The sequence below is a fragment of the Coenobita brevimanus genome, chromosome 52 (assembly GCF_032717465.1).
Source record: "Coenobita brevimanus isolate Jiangsu-jjx chromosome 52, ASM3271746v2, whole genome shotgun sequence".
Lineage (NCBI taxonomy): Eukaryota > Metazoa > Arthropoda > Malacostraca > Decapoda > Coenobitidae > Coenobita > Coenobita brevimanus.
Window position 1 is genome coordinate 7,355,312 of NC_137005.1, and position 27,500 is coordinate 7,382,811.

Consider the following 27,500-nt stretch of genomic DNA (forward strand, 5'->3'; position numbering starts at 1 on the left):
TTTTTGCATCACTCGGTAAACCAGTATTTTTCTCTCCTCTCTCTCTCTCTCTCTCTCTACTTTATTTAATCACTCATACACTGCGCTCCACGTTATGAAGAGAGAGAGAGAGAGAGAGAGAGAGAGAGAGAGAGAGAGAGAGAGAGAGAGAGAGAGAGAGAGAGAGAGAATACCAGAACCACATGCTCAATCATTCCTTTCACTATTCTCAGACGGCCAAGGGTATGCTAATGAGATAATTTCCTTGATCTTTATGTGATATTTAAGACGTCAGGCGTTTGTCTGCCTCTCTGTTTATCTGTCAGTCTTATCTCCTTATTTGCTACTTTCTCTCTCTCTCTCTCTCTCTGACTTTATCTATGTCCGTCTGTCTTAATTTTTTCAGTTATTCCGATACCTGTGTCTGTCTATCCACCATTTCATCTATCTATCCATCTTTCTATCTATCTAGCTCTGTCTCCAATCTCTCGCATCTCTCCAGCTACATTCATACCCCTTCCCCAATTATGCTCGTCCCCTATTCTCTTGTTTCCCATTTCCCTACGTATACACCTATTTCTCACCAATCATCTCAACCTAACTCCCTCCTTCTGCGCCTCCTTCAGACATCCCCGGGGGCTACGACATAGAGGGTGCGTACGGGGCCCTAGGAACGCCCTGCCCTTCGGTGCGGACCAAGCGCATCCGCACCTCCTTCAAGCATCACCAGCTGCGGACCATGAAGGCTTATTTCGCCCTCAACCACAACCCCGATGCCAAGGACCTCAAGCAACTCTCTCAGAAGACGGGCCTGTCCAAGAGGGTCCTTCAGGTGAGGCAGTTCCAATTTTCTTAGACAATATTCCTTTTATTTTCTATTTTTACTCATTTATTTATTTATAAAGGGCTTAAAATTTTCTCTGCGTCTTCGCTCTGGTGGCTTTTTTTTTTCATTTGTTCCTCCATCCCCATACATTTCTTTTTTTTTTTAAGTTTTGGAGAGAGCTTTTGTGGTGTAAGCGTTTCACCCAAGTCCCTATCACACCTTTTCATCGCCTAACCTCCCCCTCCACGCTGACTAAAATCGTCTGAAGGTAGCAAGAACATCAAAATACGTCGTGAGATTGAAGGGGTTAAAGTCTATATTCACTGTTGGTTTCGTTTTTTTTCTTTTCTTTTTTTTGCGCCATGTAATTGTGGGCAAAGGAGGATTCAGTTTTTCCCCTGAGTTTTGTAATCGCTGGCATAAGGGATTGAATTCTTCTCTAAGTCGTGTTCCTGGTGACATAGGTTTTATTTCCAGTTTTATTCTCGTCTCACTGGCATGTTGGTTTTTATTTTCCATTAAGCCGTCGGAATAGCAAGTTTGGTGTTTGAGGATTGTTCGTGGATGCATAAGGGTCTTCGTGGGTTCCCTAGTGTGTGTGTGTGTGTGTGTGTGTGTGTGTGTGTGTGTGTGTGTGTGTGTGTGTGTGTGTGTGTGTGTGTGTGTGTGTGTGTGTGTGTGTGTGTGTGTGTGTGTGTGTGTGTGTGTGTGTGTGTGTGTGTGTGCATTTAGCAGTTTCTGAGTCTTTCTATCTGTATGTGAAAAAAAATGGGAAAGAGAAGGATAAAGATGATGATGATGATGATGATGATGATGATGTAAAACGAGGAAGAGGAGGAAAGAGAGGAGGAACAGGAAGATGATGCAGCGATGAACTGACTTAGTGGTGAAAGAAATATAATTATAACGGTGACAGAGGCTGACCTTTCAGTTCCCCCACCCACTCACTCACTCTCTGCCTCCCACTCACCCTCCCTCCTGCTGCCACCCACTCCACTCTCATCCATCCACCCACCCACCCTGTCTTATTCTATCCACGATTCTTCTCTGTCCTGCTCCGTCTGTCACCCTTCTCCAGTGACACCCACCCACCTATCCACGCACACCACCCACCTTCCCACCCACTCATCCAGCCTTCCATCTGCCCCCACCCTCCTTCGCTGACACCCACTGACCTACCCATTTCTACTGAGTCCCACCCATTCATTGCCATCTTCACTCGTATCAACCCACCCACATACACACACTCACTCACTACAACCCTTCCACCTACCGCCACCTTATCATTCACTCATCCAACCATCCACATCTATCCACTCATCCAATCATCGGCTTCCATCCACTCATTCATCCATCCACATGCACTGTCACCCTCTTTCACTAACGTCCTTCCACCTGTCCATCCACTACCACTCACCCACATTACCCTTCCTCTCCTATCATTCTCCTATCTTTTCATCCACCTGTCCACTCCCATCTAACCACTTACTCATCCTAGTCATTCACCTCCACTTGCACGTTTGTCACATCAACACCCTTCGTACCCTGAACAATTAGGCACGAGGCAAAAATAAAAAGAGTACAGAAAGAATGACAGTAAGAATACAAGGGGAGAATGAATAACGAAGGGTACGAAATGAATAAAGACAAAATGATGAGGAAAGCAGAGAGAGAGAAAAGGAAGATGGATGCAAAGATAAATGGAAGGAATACAAGAAGACGAGTAGATACAGAGGCTATAAACAGAATAAGGAGCAGAAGAATACAAAGAATACAAATACCACTCACGCAACTGTAGACGAAAGGTGAATGCAAGGGAAGAAAAAGAGAGAGAGAAAAAAAACGAGGAAGCAGAATGAGTTCAGCTAAGGGTTTGGAAGTGAGAGAGAGAGAGAGAGAGAGAGAGAGAGAGAAGGAAATCCTAGGCCTGAAGATATTTTAATGTGTGATAGCAGTTACCACCCCGGGCTCATCATCGTGTGAACCCAGTGGACTGCAGGCTGAAGCGATCCCCCTCCTCCTGCAGTCCACCATCCTCCTTTTGGGGGATAGGGAGGGAGGCGATGGACGTTTGTATAACCGGGCAGTGGAATGGCTCGGTTATATCAGTGCCACCACGTGAAGGCGTCCCCCAGCACCATTAGACTACCACAATACTCCTCTCATTCCATCTTGGCCTAAAATTGCCGTCCTTCCCCCTTGACGGCCTAGATATACCGGAAGATTAACGCAAGAATATGATGCTAGACACGAAGAAGTGCCATGGAATCAATGTAGAGCCTTAACACAATCTTTTTCCGCCACTTTGCAAGGTGAAATAAGCTGCAACATGACGAAAATCTGGGCCAAGTTAAGGTGAAAGGAGTGTGGGTGATTTTATACAGCTCAAGAAAGACAATTTGTAAGCAGGGCACAAAACTAAATGTTTGGTCAGTGTTTGAATGTCTTTGATGTGGCTTATGAAATTCAATGTGTGTGTGTGTGTGTGTGTGTGTGTGTGTGTGTGTGTGTGTGTGTGTGTGTGTGTGTGTGTGTGTGTGTGTGTGTGTGTGTGTGTATGTGTGTGTGTAGGGATGGAAAGTGCGTGCATATGCATCTGCTCGCATGACTGCCACTGTAGTGTAGTAGTGTACATGTGCAGAATGTGAGAGTACTTGTTTGGTTTTGTGTGTGTGTGTGTGTGTGTGTGTGTGTGTGTGTGTGTGTGTGTGTGTGTGTGTGTGTGTGTGTGTGTGTGTGTGTGTGTAACTTAAATGTGGGTTAGAAGATATATGTATGCTGCGTATATAATGCATATTCATGTGCGTGTGTGTACTTACGTGTGTGTGTAGAGGTTTGAAAGTATGTGTGTATTAACATAAGGGTTTATGTATGTGTGTGTGTATGTGTGGGTGTGGAGGTTTAGAGGTGCGATTGTGTGTGAGTGTAGAGGTATGTGTACGTATGTGTGTGAAAGTGTACATGTGGGTGTAGATGTGTGAGTGTACACCTGTGTCGTGCCAGAACCACCACCACCACAGCCATTTATACTGTCACATTCACCCCATCCCTCTCTCTCTCTCTCTCTCTCTCTCTCTCTTTCACACACACTCACTCTCCTTACCTCTTCACCTTCTCTCTCTCGTACTTCTCTCTTTATGATTCTTCTTCTCCTCTTGTCATCACTTCAATCCACCTCTTGTCACATCCAATCCTTATGTCTTTCACTCCCCTCCTGTTCTTCAATTCATTTTCCTACTGTCTTCTCATTAACCTGTTTTTATCACACTATGCTTCTCCTCTTCATTCGTGTTTTACTTCTGATCTTTCTCCTTTCTTTCCTGTCCCCCCAATATGCCCTCTCTCATTGCTTCTTCCTCCCCCCTTTCCATCTCTACTGCCCCTCCTTCCCTCTCTCTTCTCCCTCTCTTTCTTCATTCTTCACCTCCCTTTCCTCTCTTACTGTTTCTCCCTCTCTCTTTCCCTCCCTCCCCCTCCCTTCTTCTTCTCCATTCTTCCCCATCCCCACCTTCCCCCTCTCACTGCGACTTCCTCACCCCTCCCCCTCTCCTCCTCTTCCTTCCGTCTCCTTTCCCCCTCTCCATTCTTCCGCCACCCCCTCTCTCTCACGGCTTTCCTCTCACCCCCCTCCCTCTCTCTCTCCCTCTCTCTTTTTTCTCACAATTTGCGTCTTGCTCTCCTTTGGTCTCGTGATTTATTTATTTACAGTGCGATTTCTCTCTCTCTTGTTATCAGTCGTTCTCCTCTAGTTAGCTCTTATCTTGTATCTCTATCTTTAATTTGGTCGTTTCTCTCTCTCTCTCTCTCTCTCTCTCTCTCTCTCTCTCTCTCTCTCTCTCACACACACACACACACACACACACACACACACACACACGCCAATTACACTATACTACTTCAAACTCAGTGTACCTCAACCTTGCCACTCCACTGTCAGACACTCCTATCCCCTACTTCATTCTACTCCACACCATCCGCTCATCCACTACTCACCACAGCACCATAAACCACCTCCTACCTCACACTCCAACCATCCACCATTCACTTCAACCCTTCCAATCCACCCCTAGACTCATCCATCTTCTGACCCTTCATGCTAACCTTACTGAATTGATGATTTCCTTTTCTTAAACTGCATCTTATTTAACCATTATCCACCATCCACAGACACAGACTATCCTCTACCTCCACCAGCCATCCACTCATCCCTTCCACTTCCACTTCCACCTCCACAGCGCCTCCACATCAACCTATTTATGCAACCATCATCCACTGACCGCAGAGAAAACTACCTTCCGTCCACAACCATCCACTCAGCCTTCCAGCTTCACCTTCATCTACTCCCACTCCGCCTCCGTCCACTCCCACTCCCTCTCCACCTCCAACCTCTCCCACTCCACCTCCAACCATTCCCACTCCTCCAAACACTCCCACTCAGCCTCCAACCACTCCCACTCCTCCAAACCACTCCCACTCCTCCAGCTACTCCCACTCAACCTCCAACCACTCCCATTGCACCTCCAATCACTTCCACTCCTCCAAACCACTCCCACTCCTCCAACTCCTCCAAACCACTCCCACTCCTCCTCCAAACACTCCCACTCCGCCTCCAAACACTCCCACCTCAGAACCCTTGCCACGTCAGTCCTATTATGAACTAATGAATGCTTGCTTGTCATCATATGCGGGACTGTGACTAAAAAATGACGTTGGGGTAGCTAATTCGTTGCATGGGTCGGGGCGCTGTGAGATATTTGCCGAGAGAGAGAGAGAGAGAGAGAGCAAAATATGATCTCGACATGTGTACTCTGACAATGAGAAGAACAATGAAACTCAGAGGAGGAGGAGGAGGAGGAGGAGGAGGAGGAGGAGGCAGAATGTGTTAATGTGACAATCAGTGTAAGAAGACAGGAGTAGGCTAGATGAAACAAGATTGAGAGAGAGAGAGAGAGAGAGAGAGAGAGAGAGAGAGAGAGAGAGAGAGAGAGAGAGAGAGAGGAGGGGAAACTCACCCAATGAATTATTCACAAATGTTCCTCTCAACTCCCTCCTTTCTTCCTATCGTCACTTCCAACCACATCAGACCGAGAACTTTTTTATATAGTCTTTCTACTATCTCTTATTCAGCTTAGGAGAGAGATTTCAAACTAGAGAGATTAGAGATAGTTTTAATTAGCCCCTTTACTGTGAGCTCGTCTTTCTAAACTGCCTATACTCTAATTATTAAAGTAACACGGATAAACAATTGTAGAAAAAAAAAAAAAGATGGCGTCGTTTTGAACTCGCTAATTGATTCATCTGTCATTTTTTGGTTATTATACTGTCATTTCCTCTCCTGTCATTACTGTCAAAGCCATAAGCATCTCTGTCATCAACCTTTCCCTGTCTATCATCAATCACCATCCCTACAATCATTCCCTCACCCCCTCTCTAACAACCTTTCTGCCTCCAATCCTGTTATCTTGGCCACCATCCCTATAATTATTAACTCACTGCTTTTACCACCTATACCCATCATTGTCCATCATCAATCACCATCTCTATAATCATTCCCTCACTCTCTCTATCATCAACAACTTTCCTGTCTCCTTTTCTGTTATCTTGGCTATCATCCCTATAATCCATTCACTGTTTTTGCCACACCCTATCACTCTCTATTATCAATCACTACCTCTATAACCACGTCCTCACCCTCTCCATCATCAACACCCTTTCTGTCTCCAATCCTATCATCTTTACCATCATCACATAATCTGTTCATCTATCGTTTTATCAGTCAGTAAAATTCTTCTCGTTGCCCTCACCTCTTACGTCTCTCTCACCTTCATTTACACCACTGCCACCACCACCTTTCCAACGCCTGCCACCACTTTTGCCCACACTTTTATTCTTCTTTTCTTTTTGGATTTCCTACCTCCAAAAACAATCAGCTTTCTTACAGCCACCATCACTACTACCGCCATCTCTACAACTACCATCATTACCACCACCACCACAACAGTCACCACATCCACCACTACTACATGCTGCCACAACCAGCCCTATAACCACCACTATCAAACCCTCCTCTCCATTTGCTACAAACATTGCATACCACCTCTATCACCACTACAACTACCAACAACACCCCTACCGCCACTGCCACACCCCTCTGCCAACATTACCACCACCATCTCCAACACTAAACCAACACCACACCTGCCACCACCATTGCCGTAACTACAATCCCCTCTACCATCACTACCACCACCACTGCAACCACCATCACTATTACTTTTTCCCACTACCACCACTTAAAGCCGGCACTATATACTCCCACAACCACAGTCCCCTCCACCACCACTGCCACCACCACCACCACTCAGCTATAAGTATCACAACCACAAACTTCACCACAATCACAATCCCCACTACTACCACCACCATCACTTTGTCATTACCAGCAATGAATTACCACAACCACAATTCCCTCTACCACCACTGCCACCACCACTACCACCACCTCTGCCACCACTACCACCACCACTACCATCACCTCTGCCACTACTACCACAACCACAATTCCCTCTACCACCACTACCACCACCACTACCACCACCTCTGCCACCACTACCACAACCACAATTCCATCTACCGCCACTACCACCTCCTCTGCCACCACTACCACAACTACACTCCTCTCTACCACCACTACCATCACCTCTACAACCACCTCTGCCACAAATACCACAACCACAATTCCCTCTACCACCACTGCCATCACCACTACCACCACCTCTACCACCACAGCCACCACCTTTTCCACCAGCATGTTTCTTCGAAGTTTGACTGGGGAGGAGACGAAGTTTATGGGCGGCGTTAAGTGCCTCTGTGGCCGCCCCTGTCCGCCGGTGTGTGTGTGTGTGTGTGTGTGTGTGTGTGTGTGTGTGTGTGTGTGTGTGTGTGTGTGTGTGTGTGTGTGTGTGTGTGTGTGTGTGTGTGTGTGTGTGTGTGTGTGTGTGTGTGTGTGTGTGTGTGTGAGAGAGAGAGAGAGAGAGAGAGAGAGAGAGAGAGAGAGAGAGAGAGAGAGAGAGAGAGAGAGAGAGAGTTTATTTGTGCATTGCGTTGTCATTGTGTGTTGTGCATGTTTATTGTGGCTTTTGTGTGTACGTATAATGTGTGTGTGTGTGTGTGTGTGTGTGTGTGTGTGTGTGTGTGTGTGTGTGTGTGTGTGTGTGTGTGTGTGTGTGTGTGTGTGTGTGTGCTCGTTACCACTACTAATGGCTACCAACGCTATTAAAAGCCCCTCCCCTTAGCCCCAACCCGGTAATCAATGACACCCACCCGTCTGTCAGCCTAAGGGCGCTACACGGATCGAGCCGACTTTAGCTACCCTGGTGGTTAAAATTTTCACTACCATGTCTTTTGTAATTTATTTTTGCTTTAATTTTTGGTTCCAGTTCAATCTTTTATTAGTCGGAAATAAGGGTAAGGTGATGATGATGATGATGATGATGATGATGATGATGATGATGATGATGATGATGATGATGATGATGATGATGATGATGATGATGTCTTTCCTATTTTATTTTTTTGTTAATGTCAAACAGGTTAATTTCCCTTCTCATTTCTAGTTACTGCCCTTTTTTTTTTTTTTGTGGGATGTTAGGTTAAAATGGATGATAAGTGATGATAATGATAGTGACCATGGGGATTGAGGTGATGTCAGTGATGTGTGTAAGTTTCTCAAGTAGCGAAGTCTTAGAGAAGTAAAGGATACGTCAGGTAACTTGCCCAGTAAAGGACGTCAGGTAACATGTCTAGTAACGTGAAATGGGTAAATACACTGGATTTGAGTTACTCCACTTTCTTCACCGATATTCTCACATTACTTTGAGAATATTAACACTTGTACCATAGAAGCATACACACAGCCATGGCAGGGCAGGCAGGCAGGGCAGGAGAGGGGGGGACAACGGAAAGGAGGGCAGGGCAGGGCAGGGCAGGCCAAGGGAGGGGCAAGACAGGGCAGGGCAGGGCAGGGCAGGGCAAGGCAGGGCAGGGCAAGGAAGGGCAGGGCAGGCACGTCAACCACGCTCCTTGTCTCCACTTTACGACCCCCTGCACACTGCCCCATCCCTCTTCTTTGACACCGCCTCTCTTATCTTTAGCACCGGCCAATGCAGAAATGAAACGTTGACTTTATGTCCAATTTATGCGGTCAGGCGCTCGCTACGGTGGAGGTGGGGGCGGGGGCGATATTTTTAACACGGTGGGGCCTTCGAAAAACATTTATGATGGAGTTAAGTGAAATTTTAGTCCCCCAGAAATGAAACGTTTACTTAATGCGGGATATAAGTGGCCAGATATTCGCTGGTGTTGGAGGGTCGGGGGATATTTTTAAACGGAGGCACATGAGACAGCGTCCGTCCACAACAACAACAACGATGATGATGATGATGATGATGATGATGATGAAGGATTACTGTGTTGTACTTTTCACGATCATTTACTATTTTGGCTGAGATGCGTTCGGTAGCCGTCGGAGCCAAGATAAAAGTCCCCCATATACACAAACAATCCCATACGCAACTTAAGGCCAAGAAAATTTACGAACACGGACCGTAAACGATGAGAAGGCCGTGTGTCGAACCCCCAAAATGTTTACGACAAATTGGTGACGTGCGAGGCCAGGATGTTGACTTACGAGGACACTTACGATCGGTTCTCTCGCGTTCGTAAGGTGAGTGAAGAACCACGACGCTCCTTTGTTCTTCCTACGAGGCTGGAGAGGGACGCCTCCTCGTGGTGGCACCGATATAGCTTGGTAGTTCTTCCCTCCGGTTATAAGGGCGTTCCTCATCATGCCTACCCCCCCAAAAGAAAATGGTGGACTGCAAGAATAGAGCGACTTCAGCCCGCAGTCCACTGGGTTCACATCTAGATGAGCCTGGGGTTACAACAACAAAAACAACAATAAAAACAACAACAACAACAACAACAACAACAACAATAATAACAACAACAACAACAACAACAAAATATATGCATAAAAAAAAAGGGATGATTTTTTGTTGTTTTACTGTCCTCTCCTTTCTTTGTCTTTCCCTCAAAAACAAATATACGTTCCGACAGGCAGCCAAAAAATTTCACGAAAAATTGGCGGTGTCGGGTCAGGAGCGGGATGACTTTTGGCGAGTGATGGCGGCTGTGTCCTCGTCTCTATGCTAAGTTTATGGGTTCCGAGGACAGGTCTGGCTGGAGGAGGAGGAAGGGGAGGAGGAAGGGGAGGAGGAAGAGGAGGAGGAGGAGGAGGAGGATTACATAGGATTATATAGGAAAGCAAACAGCAACAGACCTTATGGTCCTTTCGAGGCTGCTTGTTACATAGAAAACTATGACTACAAGATCTAACTCTAACTACAAGATCTAACTCTACATGCTGAAGGATAAGGATAGTAAAGCAAGAAGGCTCCGGAGGAGGAGGAGGAGGAGGAGGAGGAGGAGGAGGAGGAGGAGGAACTGACAGAGGAGGCAAGGGAGATGAAAGTTAAGGGTAGGAAAAAAAAAGAAGAAAGAAAGAAGGGAAACTTGTAAAGGAGAGTGTAGGAAGAGAGAGAGAGAGAGAGAGAGAGAGGAAGGGTAGGTGAGGAGGAAGTAGGAGGGAGGAAGAGAAACTGACAAGGGAGAAAGGAGAGATAAAGGGAAAGGATAAGAGGGAAGAATTTAGGAGAGAGGAAAGGAGGGGAGCGTGACAAGAGAGAGAAGTAAGAGGGAAGGGTAAGGGTGAAGGGGAGGAGGAGGAGGAGAAGAAAAATAGCCTGGGGAGGAAGGAAACATGGAGGAAAAGATCAGAGGAGAGAGAAAGATGGAGAAATGAAAAAGGATGAGGGAAGAAAATACAGGAAAGAAACGTGAAGGAAGGGAAACACCAGTATATGTAGAAAAAAAAAAAAAAATATATATATATATATATATATATATATAGAGAGAGAGAGAGAGAGAGAGAGAGAGAGAGAATTAGGTGAGCGTCCAGGTGGAAGAGGATGTGACGCGAAAAAAAAAAAATGAATGAAAATGATAGATAACTCATTTATTTTTAAGCTCATTAGTTACCTTATCTATTTCCTGTACCTGAAATTTTCGTCTCTCACAGGCAGAAGGATTTACCTGTTGGATAAAGCCTGGAATATTGAGGGAATTAATGATGAGTGAAGGAATGTGTGTGTGTGTGTGTGTGTGTGTGTGTGTGTGTGTGTGTGTGTGTGTGTGTGTGTGTGTGTGTGTGTGTGTGTGTGTGTGTGTGTGTGTGTGTGTGTGTGTGTGTGTGTGTGTGTGTGTGTGTGTGTGTGTGTGTGTGTGTGTGTGTGTGTGTGTGTGTTTTCTTTTTCCTATTTGTGGATTCCTGTCTACTCCGTTCAAAAATTCGAGAGGTGTGCTTTCTCTGTTCCTGTCTTTCATGCTTTTTTTTTTTTCCCTTCCCTTCCCTCCTCCCCTCCCCTCTCCCTCCTTTTCCTTCAATCTCGTTCATCGTTTTTTTCTCCTTTCCTTTTTCTCCCTCCCTACTCTCCTCCAGTTTTTCCTTCATTAATCTCGCTTACTACCTTCCACTCCTATCCTCTTCCTCTCCCCCCTTCCTTCTCTTTCTCTAAATTTCCCTCTTCCTCCTCCTCCTCCTCCTGTCTTCTCCTACCCCTCCCATTCATCTCTCTCTCTCTTTTTTCCTCCTCCCTCTCCTTTCCTTTCCTTTCCTTTATCGTTCCTCTTTCCCTCTTCCATCAACACTTCCTTCCCTCTCTCCTTCACCTCTTTCCACTCTTCTTTTTCCACCTTAACATTCCACCCTTTTCCTCCTCCCCATATACCATTTCCTCCTCATTTTTCTTCCTCTTGTCTTTCTCCTTAGCTTCCGCAATCCTCCCCTCTTCCCCACCTACCCTATTCCCCTTCCTTCCTATTTTTCTTCCTCTTCTTTTCCCCTCACCTCCCCTCTTTCCCGCCTGTTCTACGCTCCTTTCTTCCTATTTTTCCTCCTCTTCTTTCTCTCCTTTCCCACTCTTCCCTACCTACCCTATGCTCCTTGCTCCCTGTTTTCTTCCTCTTCCTCTTCCCTTCTCCTGCCCCTTCCATTCCCACACAACGCGCCAAGTGACCCCTCCCCACACCATCTGCTTCGACCCATCAATAACACCCATTCCTTTAACGAGTTATTGCACAACCTGGGTAAAAATAACACCATCAATCACGGAGAGAGAGAGAGAGAGAGAGAGAGAGAGAGAGAGAGAGAGAGAGAGAGAGAGAGCTAAAAGAAGGAGAGGACTGCAAACAGGGGGAAGAGATAGGATAGGACAGGGAGGCGCTCAGGTTTGGTGGGTTTGGTACTTATCACATGTACGGAGGACGCTCTGACGTGGGTTCGAGCTCCACTAACTGGCTCTGAGTTAGTGAGGTGAACGCAAAAAAAAAAAAAAAAAAAATCTCTCTCTCTCTCTCTCTCTCTCTCTCTCTCTCTCTCTCTCTCCTCTCACGGTTTGTATACAGAGCCCAGATTCTCTTCAGTCGTGTGTGTGTGTGTGTGTGTGTGTGTGTGTGTGTGTGTGTGTGTGTGTGTGTGTGTGTGTGTGTGTGTGTGTGTGTGTGTGTGTGTGTGTGTGTGTGTGGCTGCATGTTTCTCTCTCAAGCCACAGAACAAACACCGTCCCCCACCCAGCAAACACACACACACACACACACACACACACACACACACACACACACTTTCTTCATGTTGTATTTTGAGAATTCACAAACAGAACTTAGGCAACATTATACTTATGGGATGTGTGTGTGTGTGTGTGTGTGTGTGTGTGTGTGTGTGTGTGTGTGTGTGTGTGTGTGTGTGTGTGTGTGTGTGTATTTTCCATTAACCATTTTGATTCTTCACTGCATCTTGGTTGACCTATTTCCCCTCTCATCACCACTTCAGTACGTGGATGCCATTTTCCCCCTCACTCTTGCTCTCTCTACACGATTTTACTGAGCTATGGAGAGACTTTCGATATGGACGAGTTAGAGTTTGCGGGCTCCTGGCCTTTGGTTCCTTCTTTCTTGCATAAAAAAAAGATACCGACTCCATTTATCCCCTCACTTTTATTAGCAAGAGTAATGACAGAGAGGGCATACCTTCACCAGCGCCAATGAAATTAATTCTTTACCGCTATAATTCTTGTTTCCTACCAGACCAGTGCGTTTACGATCTCATACAAATAATTCTACGGTGTTAGTCTGCCATGTTATACAAATTCGAAGAGTGCATACCTCCGTCTTTGTGATTTTCTGCATCCGTACACAGACACACACACACACTTGAGAATCTAATCAACTCTTCCCTGACCCATTGCCCACCTTTCCACCAAATATCCTTGAAATCCGACATTTTTTTAGATATTTCCTAAGCACACAGACAAAGTGAATACATAACCTCCTCTAATTCGTTGCGGGAGGTAATAAACTACACGGCATTGAACTGAAGCGATTAGTGACAGAAAAACACCCTCCTAACTCTATTCTATACATGTTTGTTCTACTTTGTATAAATAAGTTAAACAAGGAAAAAGAGTGTTAATAATAGATCAGTCTCCCTCTTAGCTCACTCCTCAATTAATGTTTGTATAGACGTAGGTAAGTGATAAATAATTCTAAAAGTCCCCCTTAAGCCTCGTCCTATTGGCTTTCTTACATAGGAATGAATATAGAGGTAAATGATTCAAAACAGTTTAAGTTCCCCCTTATGCAATCTTCATTAGCATTTCTTATGTATGATTTAAGGATGTAGAAAACGAGTAATAATAAAAAAGTTCCCCCTCTTCCCTACTCATTTTTTTATATCTTCATTATTTTTATAAGTAGGTTGGTGATGAAAAATGGGAAACTTTACCAATTACGCTGCCTCCTTAAGTGTTTCTTCTGTATGAATAATATACCTAGATACAAAATATAAAAATCTCCCCCTTTACGTCTTCTCCATTAGTGTTTTTTTGGCTTGATTCTCCGTTTTCGTTGGGCCTGTGCATGTCTTCTTTATTTCTCCTTTCCTTTCATCTCTCTCTCTCTCTCTCTCCGTTCCTTCACCCCCCCTTCCCTCCCTTCTCTCACTCTTTCTCTCCCCTCTCTTTACCCTCTCTCTCCAGTTTCCTCCCCTCTCCCTCCCCTCGTGATTTAGGCCTAAGATTCAAGAAAATGTGATGCCCTGAGAATCCCAATTATCTCTCCCCTCACCTGAGTAAAGAGAGAGAGAGAGAGAGAGAGAGAGAGAGAGAGAGAGAGAGAGAGAGAAGAAGAAGAAGGCGAGTATCAAACACATATAAAAGAGGATGAGATAAAGGAAAACGAGAGAGAGAGAGAGAGAGAGAGAGAGAATGTCTTTCACTTATATTAATTTTATATAGGAAATCACGCTGCCCTCTCTCCTTCCTCCTCCTCCTCCTCCTCCTCCTCGCCCAATTAGTGCTCTCGTTACTCCCCTCTCCCTCCCCTCAGGCTCCCCTCTTTACCTGGCTCTAGTGCTCTCTCTCTCTCTCTCTCTCTCTGTTTTACTGTGCTTCGTTGTTTTCTTGTCTTTCTCCATTTTCTTTCTCCTTTTTAGTGGATGAAGGGAGTAATAATAATAAAAAAAAAAAAGGGAGGGGGGAGGTAAAGATGGGGGAAGGAGGCGAGGTGGGGAGGTGTGAGGAGGATGGGGGGTGAGGGGTGAGGGTGGGGAGTAAGGGGCGAGGGTGGGGGTGGAGGGTAGTGATTAAAAAAGGGAGGAAGTTATAAGTGGGGAAGGAACTTACGTGGGTGGGGAGGGTAAGGGTGGGGGAGTGGGTGGGTGAGGGAGTGGGTGGATAAGGGTGTGGGTGGGGAGAGCGGAAAAGCATGTGTGTGAGAAGCTTGACTGGGTGAGTAGCAACTAAAAAAAAGAAGAAAAAAAGAGGAGGAGGAGGAGGAGGAGGAGGAGGAAGAGGGAGAGACGTAATTAAAAACAAAATAAAAAACGGGGGCCACATCCAGGACTGACTAGCTTATATTGAAATGAAATCACGCTTGAAGCCTGAAAGGTCAGGTAGTGGAATCGTCACTCCTGGCTTCGTGATCTTTAATGTGGAGTTCCGCCCTTCTTGCTCCACTTACACCCTTCCCCTTCCACCCCCTTCCCTTCCACTCCCTTTCCTTCCACCCCCTCCCTTATCGCCCTGCACCCCCATCCACTTCCACTCATTCTTTCCACCCTCTCTTCCACCCTCTACACCTGACAGAATGAGGTGGAGGGGGAGAGGAAGAAGGTAAAGGGGTAATGAGAAAGAGAGTACGTACAGAAGGTGTGATGGAGAGAGAAGCCTTCACGCGTTGGCACCAATCTAGCCGAGCTGTTCCATTGCCGGGTTATACAAAGGTCCCTCAATTCACCCCCCATCCCCCATTACACATCTCTCAGACATACAGATACAGACAGATAAAAATACACTCATACAGAAAGATAAAAATACGAGTACATACATAAAGGAATAATTAGAAGACACAGTAAAGTAATTCTGAAGACAGCCGGAAAAACAAAAGCAAAAACAGACAGGACTTACGGTACGAAGGTGAAAGGAAAAACAGCTGAGAAAAAAAGGATGGAGGAAATAGTCAATCAGGAAAGAGAAGAAGGAAACTAACGAAGGGAGGAATGAGTGAGAGGAAAGAAGAGGAAGAGAGAATGAAACTGAAGAGAGGAGGAGGGGCAGAACGAGACTGAAAAGGGGAAAGAGGGAGGATAATAAGAGATAAATACTAGATACTGCACACACATACATACACACATGCATACATACAGACAGACAGACAGACAGAGAGGGAGACTGGTAGACAGACCGATAGATACTCAGAAATACAATACATAGATAGACAAAGAGAGAGAGAGAGAGAGGGAGGGAGGGAGGGAGGGAGAGAGAGAGAGAGAGAGAGAGCAATTAAAAAGTTGGCAGAAAGACAGAAAACTTAGAGACGGGGAGGAAGAAGCACTCAAATACTCATAAAAGGGTGAGGTTAAAATCGAAGTTACCCCTTCATGGCGGGGGGAAGTCGTAGAGAGGGCAGTAAATGAGAGAGAGAGAGAGAGAGAGAGAGAGAGAGAGAGAGAGAGAGAGAGAGAGAGAACCTGCTATTTCCGTCTTTTTTTTTTAGTCACCCAAGATAATAGAAAACGACACATTCATTTCTAAGATCATTATTTTTTTCTCATATACGCCCTTTCTCACTGGGTTTTCAATATATAAGTGGCCATTGACGTCTCTCTCCCTGAACGATATCATTGGGTTGTTTCAGAGGTAATCGTTTCAGGCTTTGACCAGAATTTGGGGAGAGAGAGAGAGAGAGAGAGAGAGAGAGAGAGAGAGAGAGAGAGGTTTCAGAGGTAATCGTTTCAGGCTTTGACCAGAATTTGGGGAGAGAGAGAGAGAGAGAGAGAGAGAGAGAGAGAGAGAGAGAGAGAGAGAGAGAGAGAGAGAGAGAGAGAGAGAGTATTCAATAATTATCTTTCTAATCAGTTCAGATGTCCTAAAGCTTTCTCTCTCTCTCTCTCTCTCTACTACAGTTCAGAATAATCGTCAAAGAAAATCCATCTTAGTAACTTTGAAAAAATGAAAATAAAAAAAGTAATTAGAGTGAAGCGGCAGTTTTAATTATACTTCCGACAAGCAGAGGGACATTTGAGTAAAAAAGAAAGAAAAAGAAAAAAAAAAAGAGTGAAGGTGCTCAGCTATATCGGTGCCACCACGTGAAGGCGTCCCTCTCCAGCCCAGGTGTGCACGTGAGGCGGAAGCAAGAACTGGCCTTGCTAATGACACCTGTGACCTAATGACGGGCAGGTGAGATGATGGTAATAGAGCTGTTTATTGGTAGTTGTGATTAGGGTCATATCGCCTTAATTAAGTAGTGATTATCGTAGTGGACTCTGATTTATTGGATAGGTTAATTGCTGTCTTTTTAATCAATAGTGGTGATTATCATGGGAGCCACAGTGCCTAAGTGTTTAACGTATTAGCCTCCCTGTCTGCATGCGCACTGATTTAGGTTCGTGCGTCTGAGTCTTGGCAGCTCCACCAACCGGCTATATCAGTGTCACCACATGAAGACGTCCCCCTCCATCGTAGTGATGGGATCCAACAGCACTTGTGTCAAAAACGGTCTAGTGCCACCCCTTCTTCTCCCTACCTCCTACATAAAGATAATCCCCCTTCCCCATTAACCTCCCTCAGGCCAGTCGTTAATGGGGTAATGAATGGGGAGGTGTCGAACTAAGTGCCCAATTATATAGCATGGTGTGGTTGGGGGAAGGAGAAGAGGTAGAACGAAGATCAGGTAGAGGAGAAAGATGAGGCAGTGTTGGGGAGGAAATGAAGATGGGGAGGAAATGAAGATAGGGAAGAGCGAACATCAAGAAGAGTAAGGCAGGGTGTGGTTGGGAGAAGAAGAGGAAGTAGAATGAAATTAGGTAGAGGTGAAAGATGGGGGTGCGATTTGGAAGAAAAGAGGAAGAGCAACGACCAGGTAGACGAGAATGATGGGGAAGCGGTGGGGAGAAGAGGGAGACCGAGAGCCGGGAAGAAGAGCAAGGCAGTGGTATGGTGGTGGTGGGGGGGGGGAGGGGAAGAAAAGATACAGAAGATTACAAAGGAAAACAAACATCAACAGACTTATTCGTCCTTTCGAGTCCGTTTGTTATAGGATAGGTAATAACTGACGAACCTATCCTATGTGTTAAAGACAAGGATAGAAAATGAAAAAGGCTCCCCTCCCCTCCCATCAAATCCTCCAGTCTAAGCCGGCAGGAAATAGTGAGAAAGACCATGGAAATAATAAGAAAGGCCAGGTGGAAGGGCAAGACAGTGGGTGTGACTGGGTGAAGAAGAAGTAGGACGAGAATATGGTGGAGGGGCAAGAGAAATGATGTGGCTAGAAGATGATGAAGATACTGAGGTCTAAGGGATATGCAAGGTAATGGCTGTATATGAGGGAGGGTGGTGTTGCGTGGAGGGAAAGATGGAGATGTTGCTGAGTTGCTGACCTTATCATTATTTTCCTGTCATCTATGGACGTGATCGGAAATGATTCAGAAGTTACAATCCGCTTTTTTCATATCCTTTCCTTTCTATTTTTATACTTTCGCTTCTTGTCCTATAATATTCTTTTCTCTTCTCTCGGTAACACTCTTTTCCTCTTCCATCTCCTCCTGTCTATTCCCTTTCCTTTCCTTTCCTCGTCTCTCCTACCTCTATTATCTTCCTCGTCTTCCACTCACATCTTTTTCCTGTCTTTATTCCTTGTGTTTATATCTCTGCCCCTCATCCCTTTTCCTCCCTCCTTTTCTCCATTCTGTTCAACCCGTCCCATTCTGTTTTTCTCCTCCATCTCTCCTTTCCTCTCCTCTTTTCTTCATTCCTCTCCTCTCGCCTCTCCTCCTCATTAGTCTACTCTGCCAATTGCTCTCCTCTTTCCTCCTTTTCTCTCTCCTCCCCTCCCTTCTCCTCTCCTCCCCTCTCCTCTCCCTTCCTCTCCCCTCCTCTCCTCTCCTCTCCTCTCCTCTTCCCTCCTCTCCTCTCCTCTCCCTCCCTCTTCCTCATTAGTCCAGCCCTGCCAATAACTCTCCATCACCTTAAATGTCCGCCCATCTCTGTCTTTCCTTTTCGATTTTCCCTCTCCATATCAGTTTCTCCTCCCTTCTCCCTCACTTCCCTCCTCCCATTCCTCACTCACCATATTGTCTCTCCCTTTCTCTCATTTCTCGCCTTCCATCCATCCTCCTCCATAGCCCCTCTTCCTCTGTCTTTCTCTTTTCCTACCTTCTGTTCCTTGCTGTCTCCCATTTAACCCTTCTCTTTTGTCTCTTCCTAGTATCTCTCCTCTTCTGTTCTCTCCTCCTGTCCTCTCCTCTCCTTTCCTTCTTCTCCTCGTCTTCTCTCCTTTCCTCTCATCTCCTATTCTCCTCTTCTCTTCTCCTCTCCTTTCCTCTTTTCCCCTAGCACTCATATCTCCTTTCCTCTCCTTTCCTTTCCTCTCCTCTCCTCTCCTCTCCTCTCCTCTCCTCTCCTCTTCTCTCCTCTCCTCTCCCCTCCCCTCCCCTCCTCTCATCTAGACTACCGTTGACAAAGTACCCTTCCGACCACTCCCACCGACCCCTCGACCCCCCCCCCCCTCAGCAGACGACCCTCTCCGTGACCTTGGGGGATGGGGGGAGAGAGGGGAAAGAGGGGAGAATGGGGAGAAAGAAAATAGAGGGAAGAAAAAGGAGAACGAAGAAAAACGAGAGAGAGAGAGAGAGAGAGAGAGAGAGAGAGAGAGAGAGAGAGAGAGAGAGAGAGAGAGAGAGAAGGGAAGAGGGGAAAGGAGGGAAGAAGAGAGGAGAGTTACTAACGCGGCGTGATGCTACATTTCCACCAAATGACCCCAACCCAGGTCATCCCTCTGCCCCGCCCCCGTGACCTCCGCCATCAGGGGTGATTTACTGTCTGTGTGACCAGTTTGTGACGTGACCTGACCTCAGATGCTATGAGGGAGGGCGGCGAGGAATGAGGCTAGTGAAAATGTGTGCTTGTTCGTAGGCTTTGGGTTCGATACTGGCCTAATAATGAGGAGAAGTTGGATAGGCAGGGAGCGAATGGAAGTAGGAGGGAGGGAAGGGACAGGGGTTAGACAGGTCGTGGTGGGATAGGGGAGAGGGAAGGGATGGAGGAGGGGGTAAAGAGGGAGGGACGAGAAAGAATACAGAGAAGCGATGGGAAGGGAATTACTACTATTACTACTACAACTGCTATCCACCCCATGAACAAATGAATGTATAAGAGAGAGAGAGAGAGAGAGAGAGAGAGAGGACGTCAAGGGAGCTTAGTTTGTAAATATTAACCCCCTCTTCCATTAACTCATATACCTGTGAGAAATAGAGACTAGTAAATGATTTGTAAAGTATTCCCTCCGTAAATAAAAGTTTATAATTATCTTTTACTGCCTGCTGTAAAAAGAGTGAAGGGATCCATGACATCTTAGTCGCATGCGCTCACGCCCGCACACGCACAAGCACACGCACACGCACGCACGCAAACCGTTTCCATTACTTACAAAAAGAAGAGGAAACCCAATCTCAGTTATGGAAAAAAGTTGAAATTCGTCTATTCACAGGAGCGTAAGTGAATATTTGATAGTCAGGAATGTGTGTGTGTGTGTGTGTGTGTGTGTGTGTGTGTGTGTGTGTGTGTGTGTGTGTGTGTGTGTGTGTGTGTGTGTGTGTGTGTGTGTGTGTGCGCGCGCTAGGGTAGAGGAGGGGTATGTTGGGGGATTGACAAGTTGGGGGCAACTCGCTGGCTACCTGGGCAGGGAGAGGGGGAGGAAATGAGAGGGGGATGGGGGGAGGCTAGAAAAGGGGGAAGGTGAGGTAGGAAAAGGGTGCTGGGGGAGACTGGAAGAGGGGGGAGGGACGGGACTAGAATAGGTAGTGAGGGGTGAGGCTGGAGGAGGTGAGGGGAGGGGGAGGGGGATGAGGGTGAAGGAGGTGAGGGGGAGGGGGGAGACTAGAACAGGTGAGGGAGGAGGCTGGAATTTCACTCGTTATCAGGGCTAATTAAAATTTGTACTAACGATGCTAAGGCGAGCGGACGGAAAGAAGATCTGAGGTAGCACCAGCAACGAGTCAGCCCCGTTATCTCCCTTGATTGGTGTGTGTGTGTGTGTGTGTGTGTGTGTGTGTGTGTGTGTGTGTGTGTGTGTGTGTGTGTGTGTTTCTATCTATCTATCTATCTATCTGTCCATCCATACATACATCTCTGCATCTCTATATCTGTCTCTATCTGTCTGTCTATCTATCTGTCTATTTGTCTCCCTTCTTTTCTATTCCTATCCTTCCTCATTCATTACGCTTCTTCCTTTCTGTGTGTTTGTTTTCTGTTTAACCTGTCTTTCTTTCTTTAACTTTTGTGTTGAGTGACAGAGGTGAGTGACAAGTGGAAAGACCGAAGAGTAAAGAGCAAAACACACACACACACACACACACACACACACACACACACACACACACACACACACACTTTTTCTCCTCCCCCTTAATTACTTCCTTTCTCCCCACCTCTACCCTAAAGTTGCACCCTTTTCCTCTCACCTTTCCTTAATTTCCTTTCCCCCTCCCTTCTCCTCACCTGTGGGGAATCTTTACCTTTATTTCTCGCCTCTAAGTACATTCCTCCTACCTTTGCTCTCTCTCTCTCTCTCTCTCTCTCTCTCTTACTTTTGTACTATTTTGTTTAATGATGATGATGATGATTACCTACCTCTCCCTCCTCTTCCTCTCCTCCTCCTTCCTCCTCCTCCTCCCCCTCCTCCTCCCCCCTCCTCCTCCTCCTCCTTCTTTTACCTACGATAACAGGTAAATCCCCCTAATCCTATGTAATCCTCTACGTTAATCACCTCAATCTTACAGACACCGAGTGGCTCTTGACACACACTCTCTCTCTCTCTCTCTCTCTCTCTCTAATTCTTCTGTCTTCGATTTCTTCTTACAAGCTTATTGCCTTTCATTCCATTTTACACATCCTCTCTCTCTCTCTCTCTCTCTCTCTCTCTCTCTCTCTCTCTCTCTCTCTCTCTCTCTCTCAATTACGTGTGTGGTAAACTCAGCACTTGTGGCGTGTATTAACTAAACAGACTCGCCCTCCGCCCCTTTCAGCTCAAGTGACAGTTTTGGTAAGCCCTCAAAATGGTGGTGGAGGGTGTGGTGGAGAGTGTGGTGGGGGTGTGATAGAGGGTGTGGTTGAGGGTGTGGTAGAGTGTGGTGGAGGGTGTGGTGGAGAGGGTGGTGGGGGTGTGGCAGAGATTGTGGTGGAGGGTGTGGTGGAGGGTGTGGTGAAGGGATAGTGAGAGAGGGATATTAGGTATCATGAAACACACACACACACACACACACACACACACACACACACACACACACACACACACACACACACACACACACACATTCACTCGAGGCTCGTTTAGGGACAGTAACAAGAGGAGAAAAAATAAACAGGGGAAGGGGAGAGAAGGGGAGGGAGGGAGGGAGGGAGGGAAACGAGTGTGACAGGGTGGAAGGATTAGTTGAGGGAGAGGACTGAGTATGAAGGGGGTGAGAAAGAAAGGATAGGGGAAGGAGAAAGGGAGGGGAGGGGGCAAATAGGGAGGGGAGGGAGGGACAGAGGGACAGAAGAGGGAGGGAAAAGGTGAATGTGGGGATGTGAGAGGGAAGGAAGGGAGATAAACGGAAGGTGAGATGAATTAACGAAGGTGCCTGATGAAATGGAAGAGAAGCGAAGATTGAGGTAAAATAAAAGGGAAGGAGAATGTGCAAAGTTGATGAACGGAAGGAATCATCTGGTAAGGAAGATGATGGAGAGGAGGGAGGGAGGGTGGGAGGAAGGGAGAATGTAAGAAAGGGTGTAGGAAGACAGAAGGACAGGGAGAGAGGGTGAAGGAAAGAGAGGGAGAAGGAAAACTGGAGGATTAGCAGGGACAGGAGGAGGGGAGAGAGGGAAGGGTAGGAACAGTAGAGACAGAAGTAGAAGGGACGCTAGGATGACAGAAGAGTGAAGGGAAAGGAGTTAAGATGAGGAGGGGATGGAGGAAGAAGGAGGGGAGGAGGGGGAAAAGGAAGGAAGGTGAAGGAGGGGAGGGAAGCTGGCACTGACACCCCTCACCCCCTTTTACCCTACACTGTCTCACATAAATCTTCATCCCTTCAATAATTCTTCCCTTCCTTTCCCATCTTCCCTCCTCCTTTTCCCATTCCATTCACCCACCAAGACACTCTTAGTTCTTCCTAGACAGTCCATAGCTCTGATATTTCAAAGTTTACGTAACAAGCTATTTCTTAGACCTTTTCCATTCTTTCCCATCTTCCCTCGTCCTTGTCCTCCTCCATTTACCCACTTAGATACTCCTAGTTCTTCCTAGATGATCACCAACTCAAATATTTTAAAGTTACGAACCAAGACAATTCTTAGATTTCTCCATTCCTGTTTCATTTCCTTCTCCTTTGTCACCTTCTATTTTTCCACCTAGAGATCCTTTCGAATACCTAGATTACTCACTGCCCTTAACTTACGCAAATACTTAAAAATCTATTAATGTGAGCCTCAAAAAGAAAGCATGCAGCCGACAACCCAAGCCAACTCTTCCAACCTTCTTTCTCACTTTCTTCTCTTCCCATTTTCGAGAGAGATTAGGGTGCTCAGAACGACACTGTATAACCTCGGAACACAAATCAGCCCTTCCAAGATTCCCCTCCTTTCTCGTCTTCTTCTCCGTTTCGCAGCTACACACACACACACACGCACACACACACACACACACACACACACACACACACACACACACACACACACACACACACACATCCGTCACCCCACACTCTCCTAATTTTTCTGATTCGAAACGCTATGGCCTTGTAACAGAAACCAAAATAACGTCGAACACTTTCTTTTCAATTTTCCCTTGTCATTTTTTTCAGTCCATAATTTTCACAGGAATATTCATAATTTTTGCAACTGTTTATTAATCTTACATCACGAACGACAAGTAATCCTCGCAACGGAAACGAAAAAAAAAAAAAAGACTGCGCATCATTTGAAACTAACATGCTCCTCTTCTTCTTTTCATCTCATTTTCTTTCCTCTAAACCCGGCCCGACACCCACACACGCCCGCACCCACACCAACACTCACACCACATACACCCACACCAACACCCACCTCCCACACCAGCACTCACCCCCCACACCCATACCCACACTCACACCTCACATCCACAACAACACACACCTTCAACACCCACACACACACACACACACACACACACACACACACACACACACACACCAACATTCACACCTCCTACAGCCACACCCACACACTCACACCTCCCACACCCACACCCACACCTCCTACACCCACACCCACACCCTCACCTCCCTAATTTACTCCGCTTACTATCCCGAGCAACAAGAAACACTCGTAAAACACCCGTAACGACAACGAACGCTTTTTCATTCTGTTTACCCACCTAAGAGACTCTCCCTTCTAGATTACCCATAACTCCTTGGCATTTTCTAAGTTTACGAACCGGGAGACAAGAAACCATCGTAAATTACACCAACAACGCCAAAAGCCAGCTGAAGCCCACTCACTCACCCTTTCCTCTCTCTTGTTCTTAGCTGTTTACCCATCGCGACACGCACACCCACTGCCACGTCCACGCCTACACCCACACACAGCCAATACCCCATCCACACCCACATCCACATTTAGGGTACCCACACTCATACCTACTTCCACATCCACTCCTACGCCCACACCTGGGACACCCACACTCACCTAGACACCCACACTCACACCCACTACCATTTTAACACCCACACCTAGGACACCCACTACCACATCCACACCCACACTCTTACCCTCACTTAGGACACCCACTACCACATCCACACCCACACCCTCACCCTGACGTAGGACACCCATACTCACACCCACCACCACATTCACCCCAGTACACTCGCATTCACACCTCTCACAGCCACACCCACACCTCCCCAATTTCTTCACGAACACTAGCGACAGGGAACCCCCGTCACCAAAACCAAACAACGCCAAACGCCAATCGAAACCAACCCCTCGCCACCACCTCCCCCGCCAAATGTAAGGGGAACTGGTTGCGCGCCAAATCCAACGCTTCGCACGGTGGCCGCCAGATGACTCCCTGGTATGTGAGGTATGCTTCCCCCCTCCTTCCCCTTCCTCTCCCTCCCTCCTCCTTCCCCTTCCTCCCCCTCCCTCCTCCTCCTCCTTTCCCTCCCCCTCCCCCCTACCCTCAGAGCCAGGGAAAAGGTGGGGGAAAGATAAATGGCTTGGTGAGGGGAGCTTTTACATTGCTGGACAATTGTTTCTCACACTTATTCACTCTCACACTGTAAGCACATGGGTGTACTGTTTTTGTGCTTCCCTTCCCTCTCATTGCTGGATTTTTCTGCACACACACACACACACACACACACACACACACACACACACACACACACACACACACACACACACACACATCTTGCCTTTTATATTTTTGTGTCTGAGAACACTATCATCGTCGGCTACTTTGCACTCACACACTGCTGTCTTTTCTCCCGTTGCTCTCACTCTCTTGTCACTCTTACTTTCTGTTTATCTGTTTATTTATTTATTTTTTGTGCCTGAGAGCAGCTACTTCACCCCTTAAGGGCCAGGTTCTCACACAGGCATTTTATTGTGGACATGGCAAGACGATTTTATTCAGCTGAGAAATGCGTCTGTCCTCTGATGCGATAAGTGAATAATATCTCCCGCAAACTTTCATTATATTTTTCAGTATTTCTCTAAAGCTTCCCATTCCCCGCCCACTCTCTCTCTCTCTCTCTCTCTCTCTCTCTCTCTCTCTCTCTTTGATCCTACTTCTCTCTGTCCTTAGATGGGGAAAGAGGTCTGAATGATGATGACGATGACGATTACGATGATACTAACGATGATGATGATGACGACGACGACGATGATAATGATGATGATGATTCTCTTAAACTTTTATCCCAATTACATTGTTGCTAGCACGGGAGGTAAATAAATTGTCCCTTCCCCCCTCCTTCCTACCAATCCTCCTCCTTCTCCCGAAACCTTTGCGTGATCTATAAAACTTTCGTCCCACTTGGCAGCGACAAGACCAACACATGTGGTGAGGGGAAGGAGGGGGCGCAGATGTTGGAGGGGGAAGAAAGGGGGAGATGTAGGAGAAAGGGGAGGAAGGAGGGGAGGTGAAGGTGCAGATTTGGGAGGGGGAGAAGAGATGAAGAATGGAGAGAAAGAGGTAATGAGGAAAAAGGAAGAGAAGATGCAGAGAAAGGGAAGTGGATGGAGGGAAGGAAAAGAGGCCGATGTATGGGAGGGAAGAATATGTGCAAATGAAGGGGAAGAAGGGGAGGCGAAGGAGGAGGGACAGAAGAAAGGAGGAGAAAATGAAGGAAGAGAGAAGGAGGGAAGAGAAAAAAGGGAGAGAAGGGGAGAAAAGCAGAAGGGGGATGATGTAGGGGAGGGGATGAAATGAGGGAAGGTGAGGGGCAGATGTGAGTAAGAGGGGAGAATGAAGGCAAGGGAACTTCTTAGGGAGAGGGGGTGGAAGGAGGGAAGGGGAGGGCGCAAATCTAAAAGAGGGGAGTCAGATGTATGGGGGAAGATTTGGGAGGAGAGGATGGGGAGAGGGAAGGGAGGGTGCAGATGTAGGGGAGGGAAGATAAAGAGGGAAGGGGTGGAACGAATGAAGGAGTGAGGGAAGGGCGCAGATGTAGGAGTAGGAGGGGGGGAGGGTCGCAAATGAAGGGGGAGGGAGAGCAGAAGGAAGAAAAAGGAGGACGGTTGCAGATGAGAGAGAGAGAGAGAGAGAGAGAGAGAGAGAGAGAGAAAGGTGGAAGCTCACAGATGTCAGACGAAACCCTCCCTATCCCTCCTTTTACCTCCAATTCCTCAACTGGTTATTTAGTGTGTCGTTTTTGGAGGCAGCGAGTCGTAAAGTGGGGTCAGGTGGGGCGGCCAGTCTCTCGTGTTTGGAGATAAGATAAAAATAAATGCTTATCACACGGTGGCGACATTTTCACCTCACTGATAGAGATCGCCGCGGACAGAGTTCCCTCCCACACGTCAGAAGGCTTTACGATCATGTGCAGCCAGGCATGAGGACGAGAATGCTATGAATTGGTGGAGCATACGTACACGTGGACATATACATACATACATACACACACACACACACACACACACACACACACACACACACACACACACACACACACACACACACACACACACACACACACTCCCCCGCCCTCTCTCTCTCTCTCTCGGGCTATCAAAAGTGACGTATGTTATGAGACGTGAGTAAGGTCCCCTCCCCACATACCCTTATCTTCGAGTACCACTGAGAAATTGCCAAGGAGAATTTGAGAGTAGTGTTTCATCTCTCTCTCTCTCTCTCTCTCTCTCTCTCTCTCTCTCTCTCTCTCTCTCTCTCTCTCTCTCTCTCTTCCTACCTCTTCCTCCATTCCTTCCACCTCCTGTATGTTCTTTCTCTCTCTCCTTCTCCCTCCCTGTTTCTTCCACTACCTTTCCCATCTTCGTTAACTCAGATATAGTCCTTCTCTTTACTCATACTCTGCCTCTACCTCTTTCACATAATCCGTTCAAAATTTCTCTCTCTTCCTCTCCCTCCCGGCCTCTTCCTTCTCTTCCTTTCCCTCTCCACCTTTTCTTGCTCCTCTTCCGTCTCCTCTCTTCATATTTATGCTGCTTTGCTCTTCCCTGTCTTTTTGTATCGTTAATATAAATTCTTTCTTTGCTGTCACTTCCTTTCACTTTCTCCTTTCCATTATCACTACCACCACCACCACCACCACCGCCACCACAGCCACCACCACCCCCGTCAACAACAACAACAAAACACCACCACCAGCGTCATCATTCATGTCTTGCATAAACCACCACCACCACCACCACCACCACCACCACTATCGTCATCACCCATGTCTAATATTAACTTTCACCACCACCACCATCACCACCATCATCATCATCTTCATAACTCTAATTTCACTGTTAGGATCAGGTGGGCAGAATCCAGGTAGAGG

At 46.7% G+C, this 27,500-nt stretch overlaps 1 protein-coding gene across 1 annotated transcript in view; it reads left to right on the forward strand.

Annotated features, from left to right (window-relative positions):
* LOC145400387 (LIM/homeobox protein Lhx9-like) overlaps positions 1–27,500 on the forward strand; it is a 134,246-nt gene that overhangs the window by 86,592 nt on the left and 20,154 nt on the right. The window contains exon 5 of the mRNA XM_080272902.1: positions 606–811. Within this exon, the coding sequence (XP_080129028.1) occupies positions 606–811 (206 nt within the window). The remainder of the gene's footprint in view (positions 1–605; positions 812–27,500) is intronic.